The 14,150-nt window shown below is 47.7% G+C and overlaps 1 protein-coding gene across 1 annotated transcript; it reads left to right on the top strand.

Annotated features, from left to right (window-relative positions):
* Window positions 1–2,101: 2,101 nt before the first annotated feature.
* On the top strand, window positions 2,102–11,991 carry PLK1 (polo like kinase 1). The gene is made up of 10 exons (XM_075830500.1): window positions 2,102–2,597; window positions 3,712–3,880; window positions 4,162–4,306; window positions 4,657–4,750; window positions 7,444–7,663; window positions 7,746–7,907; window positions 8,010–8,087; window positions 8,170–8,324; window positions 10,437–10,619; window positions 11,409–11,991. Exons 1-10 carry the CDS (start codon window positions 2,238–2,240, stop codon window positions 11,616–11,618), a joined length of 1,776 nt encoding a protein of 591 aa, XP_075686615.1. The 5' UTR covers window positions 2,102–2,237; the 3' UTR covers window positions 11,619–11,991.
* Window positions 11,992–14,150: the final 2,159 nt, after the last annotated feature.

The following is a 14,150-nucleotide window of genomic DNA, read 5'->3' as shown; positions in this document are numbered from 1 at the left end:
CAATGTCCAGGGGGCACTCTGCTGACACTACAATATACAAGGGGCACTCTGCTGACACTACAATGTCCAGGAGGCACTCTGCTGACACTACAATATACAAGGGGCACTCTACTGACACTACAATGTACAAGGGGCACTCTGCTGACACTACAATGTCCAGGGGGCACTCTGCTGACACTACAATATACAAGGGGCACTCTACTGACACTACAATGTCCAGGGGGCACTCTGCTGTCACTACAATGTCCAGGGGGCACTCTGCTGACACTACAATGTCCAGGGGGCACTCTGCTGTCACTACAATGTACAAGGGGCACTCTGCTGACACTACAATATACAAGGGGCACTCTACTGACACTACAATGTCCAGGGGGCACTCTGCTGACACTACAATGTACAAGGGGCACTCTGCGAGCATTATTGTCTAAGGGGGCACTCTGCCAGCGCTGTTGTTTATGGGGGCACTCTGCTGGGACTACTATGTACAGGGGGCACTCTGCCAGCACTGTTTTCTAAGGGGGCACTCTGCTGACACTACAATGTACAGGGGGCACTCTGCTGACACTACAATGTACAAGGGGCACTCTGCTGACACTACAATGTACAAGGGGCACTCTGCTGACACTACAATGTCCGGGGGGCACTCTGCTGTCACTACAATGTCCAGGGGGCACTCTGCTGAAACTACAATGTCCAGGGGGCACTCTGCTGACACTACAATATACAAGGGGCACTCTGCTGACACTACAATGTCCAGGGGGCACTCTGCTGACACTACAATATACAAGGGGCACTCTAATGACACTAAAATGTACAAGGGGCACTCTGCTGACACTACAATGTCCAGGGGGCACTCTGCTGACACTACAATGTCCAGGGGGCACTCTGCTGTCACTACAATGTCCAGGGGGCCCTCTGCTGAAACTACAATGTCCAGGGGGCACTCTGCTGACACTACAATATACAAGGGGCACTCTGCTGACACTACAATGTCCAGGAGGCACTCTGCTGACACTACAATATACAAGGGGCACTCTGCTGTCACTACAATGTCCAGGGGGCACTCTGCTGAAACTACAATGTCCAGGGGGCACTCTGCTGACACTACAATATACAAGGGGCACTCTGCTGACACTACAATGTCCAGGAGGCACTCTGCTGACACTACAATATACAAGGGGCACTCTACTGACACTACAATGTACAAGGGGCACTCTGCTGACACTACAATGTCCAGGGGGCACTCTGCTGACACTACAATGTCCAGGGGGCACTCTGCTGTCACTACAATGTCCAGGGGGCACTCTGCTGACACTACAATGTCCAGGGGGCACTCTGCTGTCACTACAATGTACAAGGGGCACTCTGCTGACACTACAATATACAAGGGGCACTCTACTGACACTACAATGTCCAGGGGGCACTCTGCTGACGCTACAATGAACAGGGGGCACTCTGCTGACGCTACAATGTCCAGGGGGCACTCTGCTGACACTACAATGTACAAGGGGCACTCTGCTGACACTACAATGTCCAGGGGGCACTCTGCTGACACTACAATGTCCAGGGGGCACTCTGCCAGTACTATTGTTTATGAAGGCTGTAGGCATGAGTATATACAGGGGGCGCTAACCTGACAGCTTATAGGGGTACCCCGGCTGTCATATACGGGCATGTTATTGGTGCACTGTATAGCAGCATTATTTATGTGGGGTCTATGGCAGACTTGTCTGATGACATCATCATGTATTCACTTTATGAGGGCAAGGATTGCGTATCTACTTCTATATGTATGAACCCCTCCCCCCTGACAAAATATCAGCTATAAAGACAGGAGAAAATGATTCTAATGATTATATATGACGTCATACGCTGCGTTACAGGAATACAGCAGGATTTCATTTTGCGCCGCATCTCCTGATCTGTTTACGTTGCCGCAGATACCAAACCGCCCCGTGACCCCTCCCTGTCTGATGACTAGCAATCTGCAGCAAGATTTGTCAGTTTGTCTTCATGACCGTTATCAATAAAGCTTGTTAACCCACCCCCAGTCCTTTTAAATCGCCAGCCTCCCATGATGCTCCGCGGAAGGCTTTAGAATTTAAATCCTATCAGCCAATAAGGAGCGCGCATTCTGCTTCAAAACCAACGGCGGCTGCAGGGCCGGGAGCAGAAGGATTAAAGGGCCGGGAGGAGTAGCACGTATACCGGGTCACCGTTCAGTATCCAGTGTAGTCATGGCTCAAGTGGACGCCAGGACTGCTGCCCAGCCAGCCAAGCCTCCGGGTACATCTGTAGTGAAGGAGATCCCAGAAGTCCTAATAGATCCCCGTACCCGGCGCCGCTACGTCCGCGGTCGCTTCCTCGGTAAAGGCGGATTTGCTAAGTGTTACGAGATCACCGATCGTGACAGCCGGGAGGTATTCGCCGGTAAGATCGTCCCCAAGACGATGCTGCTGAAGCCGCACCAGAAGGAGAAGATGACCATGGAGATCGCCATCCAGCGCAGCCTGGCACACAAGCATGTGGTCGGCTTCCACGGCTTCTTCGAGGACAACGACTTCGTCTACGTCGTGCTGGAGCTCTGCAGGCGGAGGGTAAGATGTCTGCATCATGTCTATGTATATTCTGGGGGACTACAGATCCCAGCATCCCCGACAGCCAGCGCTGATCGCTCCACTGCTATACAGTCCTAACTGGCATTAGCAGCTCTTGATGGGGGACATGCCAACTGGGCACCCACCCATGCCAAGTAATCTATACTATATCATGCCATATAATATAGGAACCATAGGTCCCAGCATATATACCAAATCTGGCTCAGGAGAATGATCTCTCTCAAAGGGTTAACGGTTAATTCCTTTGTGCCCTGCTCCTTGTATGCCTCCATGTCTAAGCTCCAGTTGGAGGACTACAGATCCCAGCAGGCCTTCAGTTCTTAGCTTTCTATAAGTAGGATCACTGGTTATTGTATGATCTGAGCTGCGTGATTGACAGTTTGCCCTTTCAGGAAGTGCTGCAGCGGCTAGGCCTTTGGAGGTGTTTATCCTTTACGAATAGGGGGTGATCAGGGATATAAATGTGGGATCTGCTACACATAAGGGGGGGGGGGGTCTCTGTAGGTTCTAGAATTCAGGCTCCAGATCCAATGACTTCAGTGTCAGTTCTATGGCCTGAGGCCATATACCAACCGACTGCAAGGAGCTGTCCCTGCCTTCTGCCGCCACCTGCTGGCTGCTCTCTTGCACTGCAGCCTTGGACCGTTTGTTCTATGGCAGGGGTCTCCTCCAGATCCTCGGCTTCTGTCTCAGACTTTGCTGCTGTGGAGGGAGATTCTTGGTGACTTCAAGGTTTATCCAGCATTAAAATATTTTATTTAAGGGTTTTTGTGGATTTATATGAAAATGGGTCATTGGTCTGTGCAGAGCTGCAGCTGCTGGTACAATCTTCTGTGCCTGATGGGTGGTATCCATCCTAATTTACCAGTAAGCCGTCGGTATGTAATACAAAAAACGATCGAAATTACTTATGATGAAAAAATGCCCGACGCGATATTTGGAATGACGTTTTAGGAAGGGGCACAAATTGTCATCTCATGTTTAGTAGCGGAGTACAGATTCAGGTTGTCAGGGCATGTTGGGAGTTGTGGTAGGTCCAATGCTTTTCTGGGGGTTTTGTGTTTTCATTTTATATATTGATCTTCCTCTTCAGTCCTTGCTGGAACTTCACAAAAGGAGAAAAGCGGTGACGGAGCCGGAGGCGCGCTATTACCTGCGGCAGACTATCCAGGGATGTCAATATTTGCACAGCAACAAAGTCATCCATAGAGATCTCAAGCTGGGGAATCTGTTTCTCAACGATGACATGGAGGTCAAAATAGGTAATGAATGAGGCCTCTGCGTTCTACTGTGTACAGCTGTCGAGCACTATATATCGCATCTCCTGGCAGTGGTCTCCAATCTGTAGCTCTCGTGGTTGCAAAACTAACTCCCAGCAGCTGTCAGTACTTGTTGGGAGTTGTAGTTTTGCAACCACTGGGACGCTACAGCTTGGAGACCTGCAGCGCTCTATTCATGGACTGAACCCATTAGAATGGCGTTGCTGGCGTCCTGTACCAGAGTTGTTGGCAGGTCGGACTTCTAACGCCTTTCATCTTTTCAGGTGACTTTGGATTAGCAACCAAAGTGGAATTTGATGGGGAGCGAAAGAAAACCCTTTGTGGGACCCCCAATTATATTGCACCGGAAGTTTTGGGCAAGAAAGGACACAGCTTTGAGGTGGACATCTGGTCCTTGGGATGTATTATGTAAGTATGGGCAACATGTCATAAATCGGAGGGTGGTGGCACATCTATAAGGGGCAGCAATAGGTGAGATGCGTAATAGGCCACTGCAGCTGTTTCAGTGCCCCATGTCATTAAGTGACCTGTAATGCCCTTATTTGCTCTGAAAGTAGAATGGACACATGGTGGGCATGAAATGCAGAGTAAGCTTATACCTGCGCCCTCCTGCGGCAGGCAGCATAGCACCATATTGCATGCTGTAATGTATGTGGCTGCCACCCTGTGGCTGGTTGTAGAATTACGCTTGGAGCTGTGGACTGTAAAGGTTGGCACCCTGTATATAGTGCAGTGATTAAAGCTCTCTATCCTTACAGGTACACGCTGCTGGTTGGTAAACCTCCCTTTGAAACGTCATGCCTAAAGGAAACTTACTTGAGGATTAAAAAGAATGAATACTCCATTCCAAAGGTAAGAGGGACAGGCGGCCTGTGTACCTGTCATCCGTCACTACTGTCAACATTGTTCTGTGATCCGATGTCTTGGCAATGAAGCGCAGGTTTACATGGCAAGAGCAAGTTATTTATACTGTGACGTTCGGTGCGTTTTTCCACTAGCCCTGGTTTTCTTTAAAGGGGGTTTCCAGCCTGTAGAAGTTGAGGCCATCAATGGCTGATGGGTTGGGGTCTGACTCCCAGGACCCCTGCCGATGAGCTGTTTTGAAGGTGGTGCAGCGCTCGTACCAGCGCTGCTTCCCCTTCATTTCTTCTTGCTCACTGAATCTTTGACATGCATTTAGTGGCGATTCACAGTATTGCAGCCTCCTTCTCCCATTGAAGTGAACGGGAGAAAAGGCTTCAATACTTGAAATGAGCGCTGTGCACCTTCATAACTGCTGATCGGTGAGCGCCCCGGAAATCGGACCCTGACCGATAAGCTATTGATGGCCTAGCCTGAGGATAGGCCATACATTTTTACTGGCTGGAAAAACCCTTTAAAGTGGTTCTCAGTGTTTTACAATTTTGCGGACAGGGTCTAAAATAAACAAACAGGTGCCGGCCCTTCAAACCCCTCCCCGCTTCAGCACTGACGCCCCTGTTTGACACCGCTCCAGTTCTAGAAGCTTCCGCATCAGTTGCTGCTGCAGCCTATCGCTGGCCTCGGCTGTCATGTGCCCCTGAAGCGGCGACTGGGTTGGGGCGTGTCAACACTAGAGCATTTATTTATAAATTGCTAACTTGAGAACTCCCAGGTTATCAATAAGGGTATTTCACACGCTTAACAAAAACTGTCCGAAAATACGGAGTTGGTTTCAATGGAAAACGGCTACTAATTGTTTTGGTTTTTTTTTTTTTTTTGTTTTTTTTTAAATCGAACGGGTTTTCGCAGCTTTTTTTTTATGGCGGTTTTTGGAGCTGTTTTTCTATAGTCCATGAGAAACTGCTCCAAAAACCGCTCAAGAAGTAACATTAACTTTTTTTCAGGCTTTTTTTTTTTTTTTTTTTTGTTATTTCAAAGTCTTTCAAAGCGGCCACGTAAAAAAAAAACAGCCTGTGGGAACAAAATGCTGTGTTTCCCATTGAAATCAATGGGCAGATGCTTGGAGGCATTCTGCTTCTGATTTTTCTGCAGTTTACGACTGAAAAACGGCCCAAGAGAAGTCGTGTAAACATACCCTAAGGCTTGTGCCTGGTGCAACATTGATGTTAGAGTGCAAATGTCTCATGACAATAAGGGCCTGTTCACATCACTGTTCGCGTTCCGTTCCGGGTTTCCGTCGGAGGCGTCCGTCGGGTGAAACTGACCACAGCTTCCATTTTCAGTCACTATTGATATCAATGGTGACGGAAACATTGCTAATGGTTTCCGTTCGTCGCCATTCCGGCTGGTTTCCTTTTTAACGACTGAATCAATAGCGGAGTCGACTGCGCTATTGATTCCGTCTGAAAAACTGAAACAAGCCGGAATGGAATGCTGACTAACAATTAGCAATGTTTCCGTCACCATTGATACCAATAGCGACGGAAGCTGTGGTTTGTTTGACTTTCCGTTGCGGGGTTCACCTGACGGAACCCCGGAACGCGAACGGTGATGTGAACAGGCCCTAAGCTGGTCACTGGACCCCCAGCGATCTGCAGTCAGATTCCCCCATAGATTACAGCAGGTGATCGTTTCCCCCGTGGTTAGTGCCCATTTAAAAGGGGTTTTCTCATCAAACCTTTGACATCCACAGGATTTGCAATAAATCACAGATGTGGGTCCCACCTCTGGGACCACCACCTATCTCTAGAACGGGGCCCCCAAATGCTGTTCTGTTGTGGCAGAAGCAGGTGAATTCTGACCATGAATTAGGAAACTGTAAGGGTATGTGCACACACACTAATTACGTCCGTAATTGACGGACGTATTTCGGCCGTAAGTACCGGACCGAACACAGTGCAGGGAGCCGGGCTCCTAGCATCATAGTTATGTACGATGCTAGGAGTCCCTGCCTCGCTGCAGGACAACTGTCCCGTACTGAAAACATGATTACAGTACGGGACAGTTGTCCTGCAGCGAGGCAGGGACTCCTAGCATCGTACATAACTATGATGCTAGGAGCCCGGCTCCCTGCACTGAGTTCGGTCCGGAACTTGCGGCCGAAATACGTCCATATATTACGGACGTAATTAGTGTGTGTGCACATACCCTTACTCGCATGCTACGCTGTTTCCGTAACTACCATTCAGTTCTATGGGACTTACGGAAACCGCGTAGCTCAGCTTATGTCATAAATGTCATGGGAAAACCCCTTTAAATAGGTTGTCCAACTTCACCAATGCACTCAGTCCTCAAGAGCAAGGGACTTTGTAGCCTGCTGTCTAAACATTTGGGAATTGGGCCGGAGTGAAGTGTCTTTGCCTGGTCACTTTTTTCAGGAAATTTATGTTGGCGTAAAGTCTAATGGTGGTTCCCAACCTGTGGCTTTCTGGTTTTGCCAGCACATGCTGGTGGGTTGGGGCCGCAGGTCTATAGTCTGTATCTTCAGTGAGGGATTTGACCGATCAGTCACTGTTCAGCAGTGAATTTGACGTCCCAAAACATTCCCCTGGGGTCATATAAACATTGACTCGTATAAAGTTTTACAGCGCTCTCAGCTGACGTCTTTTTGTTTGGTCTTCCAGCACATTAACCCACTGGCTGCAGCCCTCATTCAGAAAATGCTGCGCTCCGACCCGACCAGCAGACCAACTATAGACGAACTTCTCACCGACGAGTTCTTCACCACTGGTCACATCCCCAACCGCCTGCCCACTACCTGCTTGACTGTACCCCCACGGTTCTCCATAGCCCCTAGTACCATTGACCCAAGCTTCAGGAAACCACTTACTGCTATAAATAAAGGTGAGTCCCCGTCCCCAGCAGGCCTTCCGCCATGTAGATCGCTGCGCTAGTCCCATTGATTAACATTCTGTCTCGCTCACAGGCCAGGACTCGCCCATGGTAGAGAAATCTGCTCCTGCCAAGGATGAAGACATGGTGCCATCTGAGTTTGCGGAGCCTGCGGATTGCTATCTGTCTGATATGATGCTGCAGCTCACTAGCGTCAATGCTGCTAAACCGTCAGAAAAGGCTGTGGTTCGTCAAGGTGAGTTGTAGGCAAATGGCGGGCAATGTGAACACTTGGACCTCCGTTTTTCTGCTTATAACTAAGAACCTTCTCCGCCTTCATCTCGTATTTATATTCCAGATGAAGCGGAGGATCCAGCCTGCAATCCGATCTTCTGGGTCAGTAAATGGGTGGATTATTCTGACAAGTATGGATTAGGTATGTAAGGCTCTGCCGCCAGCCCTCGTTGTCTCCTGGTAGAACAGAAGACCTTATTTAATGGCATCTTGTTCCTTGCCAGGTTACCAGCTCTGCGACAATAGTGTTGGTGTTCTGTTCAATGACTCTACTCGGTTGATAATGTATGATGATGGGGACAGTTTACAGTACATAGAAAGAAATAATGCCGAGTCCTACCTGAATGTGCGCAACTACCCATCAACTCTAACCAAGAAGGTAAGACTTATAGAAGTTACCGGACTCTTACATGAGACACGAGCAAAGGTCTGGAGGTCTATGCTACTGGATAATGCGGCTTGTACTGGAATCTATAACTATGCACTTAAAATAACTTTTTCGTAAAACTTTTGACATGTTAACACCCAGACCCCCACTGACTAACTTCCGAGACCACCACTGATCACTGCGGTCGGCTGAGTGTTTCTACCTCCGTTTCAGTGCCCCTTTGGCTGTAATGGGATAACTTCTGCTCTTTTCTGAAAGACTGAGTTGTATACTTCTGGGCCAGTCTTCAGCCTAAGTGTATGTTCACACGGCAGCGTCCAATACGCCTGAAATTACGAAGCTGTTTTCAGGCGAAAACAGCTCCTGAATTTCAGACGTAATTGCTCGTACTCGCGCTTTTTTTGCGCAGTCAATTACGGATGTAATTGGAGCTGGTTTTCAATGGAGTCAAGGAGAAACTGCTCCAATTAAGTCTCAAGAAGTGACATGCAGTTTGACGCGGGCGTCTTTTTACGTGCCGTCTTTCGACAGCGGCGTGTAAAAAAAAAAAAGCCTGTGGGCATAGAACATCGTAACCCCCATTGATTTCAATTGGCAGATGTTTGGAGCCGTATTTTCGGACAAAATTCGAGGCGTAAAACGCCCGAATTACGTCCGTAAATGGGGCGTGTGCACATACCCTAACCCTGCCTCTGAAGAGCAGAAGAAATCCCATTGTAGTTGAAGGGGCACTGCATTCAGCTGAGGGCTCCTCCCCCTTCAGTGCCCTGTGAGGAATTCTCTGAAGTTTTGATCAGTGGGGGGGGGGGGGGTGTCTGGCACTGACATGTCAAATTTTATGAAACCGTTATGTCTTGTCATGACAACCCCTTTACAATGTATGCCCTACATCAGAGGGGTCCGAGTTGATAACAAGCCACAGACCCCGCTCTGACAGACCCTGTCCTTGTATGTATCGCATGGGAGGCTGTTCATTTAAATGGCTGCGGTTTCCCAACACAAATAGTCTGGGTCTTGGGACAACATCTTTAAAGAGAACCTTTCACTTGCCCATATATGTGCAGATGAGTGTACCAGACCCTGGGGCACCCTAAACTACCTGTCTACCCTCCTCCATTTTTGATATATCTGTCACTATATTTGGCACCTGATATGTAAACTACCCCCTGTACTGTGAGTGGGGTGTTTCTTTTCATGGAAAGGGCAGCGGGGCACGATACTCAGCGCTCTAACACTGTCCAATCAGCTAAGGACCGTGTCGGAGCGCCACCGCCATGGAAGACGAGAAAGTGAATTCTTCTGTTCCATAGCGGTGGCATCTGAGCTGTGCTCTCCTCCTCCTCGACTGTCACAAGACTGATCTCGCGAGACCACACAGCACGAGCCGCTCAGACACTATCCAATCGGCTACAGACCGCATCAGTGCGCAAAGTATCACGTTCTTCCCATGAAGAGCAGCAGGACTGTACAGGAGGTCATTTACATATCGGGCACTGATATCTCAAACAGAGGAGACTAGACAGGTAGTTTAAAGTGCCCCAGGGTCTGTGCAGCAGCACCTATAACATGGGGCACTCGGCTAAACATTGGCTAGTGAAAGGTTCTCTAATATGAGACTCCCAACTGATCAAACGTGGTTTTTCTTGCTGGTATCTCTGCCATTTGATCGTCACCGGGGGAAATTGTAGATGTCTGCGCATTTATTCTGCGTGAAATATTGTATTACATGGTTTCCCATTCAAATAATTGGCCTGAGCCTTCCAAAGCGGGAGCAGCTCTGAGGTCGTCAATGTCTGCCCTTTAAGAAAGTGTCACAAACTCTTGCAATAAATGGTATCTTGTGCCACCCAACTTGGCCACTGCATTTGGCTGCGAGACTGAATAATGCAACTGAATTAAAGTACATAGCGGGTGCGTTGGCACAATTTTGGAAAGTCCTCTTGAGTTAATCATGTGCCGTTTTAGCCAAGTTTGGCCAGTGGTATTATAACCTTGGCTTATGTCATTTTACATTGTAGTAATTCTCTAATGCAGAAATTGTGTAAAGATGAATAGATCCTTTATAAACCCCGATCTAACAATCGTGCTTCTTACTGTCGGCAGATTACACTACTGAAATACTTCCGAAACTACATGAGCGAGCATTTGCTGAAAGCCGGTGCCAACATTACCCCGCGGGATGGAGATGAGCTGGCTCGCCTTCCCTTCCTGAGAACCTGGTTCAGGACACGGAGCGCCATTATCCTTCACCTGAGTAATGGAACTGTCCAGATCAACTTCTTCCAGGTATGCAGATGTAACGTATTCGTTCCTATTAGTGCCCTCATATTAAGATGGGTTTATCGAACGGTTCTTGAATATCTCGTGCATATTTCCATAACCCTATGATCCATGGTCTCTGTTCTCAGCACAGCGGGTAGATGGTTGCACTGACTGCCCAGACTCCCAACCGATTAGGGAGTGATATATGTTGGCTATATGCCACTTATTGAAAACTCCTTTAAACTAACTAAACATAACTTCTGATGTGTCAGTGACCAGTTTTGACCGGTGGGGGTCCGAGCACAGAGACCCCTACCGATCGCTAAAATGAAGTGGCAGAAGCACTCGGGTGAGCGATGTGTGGTCTCAGACTTTCTATTGAACCCGTTCCCCCTGCTCTAAGGAAAGTCTATCAAACTAAGCAGCACCGCTCTCACCCGAGTACTCCTGCCGCTTCGTTTTAGCGATCGGTAGGGGTCTCTGTGCTCAGACCCCCACCAATCCGAACTTCGGACATGTTAAAAGTTTAGTTACCCTGTAAGCTTGACCCCAGCCAAGATGTAGGAGGCGGCAACCGCTTCTTGGCATGAATTTCTGCAACACTGCACCCACCCAGTTGGATTCTGGCCATTGGTATTGTACTAAAGGTTGTCCATACATTGGCCAAATGGCATTTGCCACCATCTATAACATCCAGGGTTATAATATGGCGTAATGCCCACCAACCACCTCTGCAATTCTAACAAGGGAAACCCATGAAATACTTATTTCAAAGCATTGACCTCATAATGCTTAACCTTCTCCATTTTGCAGGATCACTCAAAGATCATTTTGTGTCCGCTCATGGCTGCCGTCTCCTATATTGATGAGAAACGGGAATTCCACACATTCAAGTTGAGCCTAATAGAAGAATTTGGCTGCTGCAAAGAACTGGCGAGCCGGCTGCGCTATGCCCGCACTATGGTGGAGAAACTGCAGAACACAAAATCTGGTGCCGCCATAAATGTCAAGGCCTCAGCGTAGCTGCGCTACAGAAACATGGATGCCATCTCCTCGTCTCTGCGCCCGGGGCACAAGGCTTATGTATTATAGTAGGAGGTTAACGCAGACCTTGGCGACCGCAGCAATTTGTTTTTAATACAGAGCCGAGAAGTGCCAAGCTGCATATTAAACTAGATGTCTGACTGTACATTCAACGCACCCGCCTGCCCATAAAATGCACTTATTTCTAGTGCAGAGCGTGACTTCTACGTAATTGGGTGATATCATGAATCTTACTCCCTGAGCAAGAACCTGTCCTGTTCGCCACTTCTCAATGTTGTCAGGTTTTAATGTAAAATATCAAACTTTATAACTTTTGTATATTAATATCAGATTAAAGTTCTTTGTATATGTATTCATTCTTGTCTTAAAAGCCAGAACGTTTCATCTTTCATATAGGTCAACGTTTGACCAACTAGGGTATGGTTATCAAATAGGGGCCCATACTGGCCTCAGACTAATGAAGGTGATGGAAACCGTCACCACTCCAGCTGCTGTGAAACTACAATTCCCAGCATTCCCTGACCATCTTTGACTAAGTCTTTAACAGTCAGGGCATCCTGGGAGTTGTAGTTCCTCAACTGCTAAAGTGCCAAAGGTACTAATGGATATATTGTCACATCGCAAATGGGCTCAAAGTGTACCCTGTGCTTTAAAGGGGTTGTCTGAGATAAAATGGCTGTTAATGCTTGTAATGTAAATACATTTGTGATATACATTCTCCAGTGGCCCTGTTTCCAGATGCTGTCATGGGGTGCTTGACTGGTGACATCACCCTCTGGCCACTGATCTTCAAGTCTTTTCCGGGTAGACGGCACGTCGCTTGTGACGTGCATGGGCTGTTCTGTTGTAAAGCGCATGCGTGGTCCCTGCTGTTATCTCGAACATCAGGGACTGCGCATGCATGTTACAGGCTGTACAGCAGAACAGCCCATACACGGCATGTCACAAGTGACGTGTCACATACCCGCAAAAGAATTGAAGATCAACATAGCGGCCAGAGGATGTCACCAGTCAAGCACCCCATGATGGCATCTGGAAACAGGGCCACTTTGGAAAATGTATATTAAAATGTAACGCTACAACCCCATTAAATCCATGTTCACACAATGTAGTTTGTGTAAAACACTCCTATGTGAAATACACCTGTGGCCGATCTAGATGCTCTAACAAAATACGTTTTTATGGTCGTGACATGTCCTTGCTTGAAGTGGTTTTGGGTTTCCCCCATTAGTTACAGCCCTCTACACTTACAAGATTAGGGCCAGTTCAGTTTTTTGATGCGGAAACCGTGCCAAAAACGGCTGAATGCCTCCCATTGGTTTCAATGGGAGGCGTAGGCATTTTAAAAATTGGCTCATGGAAAGGACATGCACGCCTCTGACCCCCCCCCCCCCCCCCCCCCCCCCATTGACATCAATAGGAGGCAGAGAAAGCGTAGTTTGTGGCGTTTTGTGCACTCAATGGCCACGGGCGAAAAACACCACAAATCGGCATGCAGGCATAGGAAATCTTCCTCAAATTCCAAATGGAATTTTGATGCAGATTTTCCTCCTGCAAAAAAAATAACTGTGTGAACCCAGCTGTAAACTCTGACCGAGGCTTATTTTTCCCCCATTTTTGAGCCTGTAACAATGTGGTGACAGGGCCTCTTTAAAGGCCATGTTCACACAGCATAAGTGGCCTGTCTTGTATATGTGATCGGCGCTGTAATTTAGATTACAGCAGTGGTTTTTTTATTTCGAAAAATTATTGACTGAGTTATGACCTTAGATTTATGTTAATGACTTTCTTAATGGACAACGGTGTGTACTTTTTGACCAAGTGGGTGTCATACACTTCTCCCCATTCATTTACACAGCACATAGTGATCTTACTTGATCACTATATGCATGAGTGTTACTCAAGTGTCCTGACAGTGAATAGACATCACTTCCAGCCAGGACGTGATGTTTGTTCAGAATCCTGACACTTCGGTAACGTTCGTATGAGATTAACAGCAAGGCAAGCGTAATCATTTTAAATGACAGTTTACAGCGTAATCTCGTGAGATTACGCTTGCCTTGCTGTAAATCTCCCACAAATGTTACCAAAGTGTCAGGATTCTGAACACACATCACGTCCTGGCTGGAGGTGATGTCTAGTCACTGTCAGGACACTTGAGTAACAATGAGTATGTGGCTGCACATAGTGATCTAGTAAGATTAGTATGTGCTGTGTAAATGAATGGGGAGAAGTGTAAGACGCTGATTGGTCACTGATTGGTCAGCGTCATACACCTCTTGGCAAAGCCCACTTGGTCAAAAAGTAAAGCATTAAGCTAATTTAGGTCATAACTCAAATGATTGTTTTTCTAAAATAGTAGTTAACCTAAGACCCCTTATTGCTGGAACGTAGGGTCTTTTTAGGGAAGCGAAGAAGTAGGAATGAAGTCTTGGGTCAAGATCTGCAGGGTGGCGCTACAACTCCCAGGCTGCCACGACAGCTGCATAGTTGTAGTTTCACAACAGATGG

This window comes from Rhinoderma darwinii, chromosome 6 (genome assembly GCF_050947455.1).
Source record: "Rhinoderma darwinii isolate aRhiDar2 chromosome 6, aRhiDar2.hap1, whole genome shotgun sequence".
Lineage (NCBI taxonomy): Eukaryota > Metazoa > Chordata > Amphibia > Anura > Rhinodermatidae > Rhinoderma > Rhinoderma darwinii.
The sequence above is the reverse complement of the archived record's forward strand: the minus strand, read 5'-3'. Positions and strand labels throughout refer to the sequence as shown.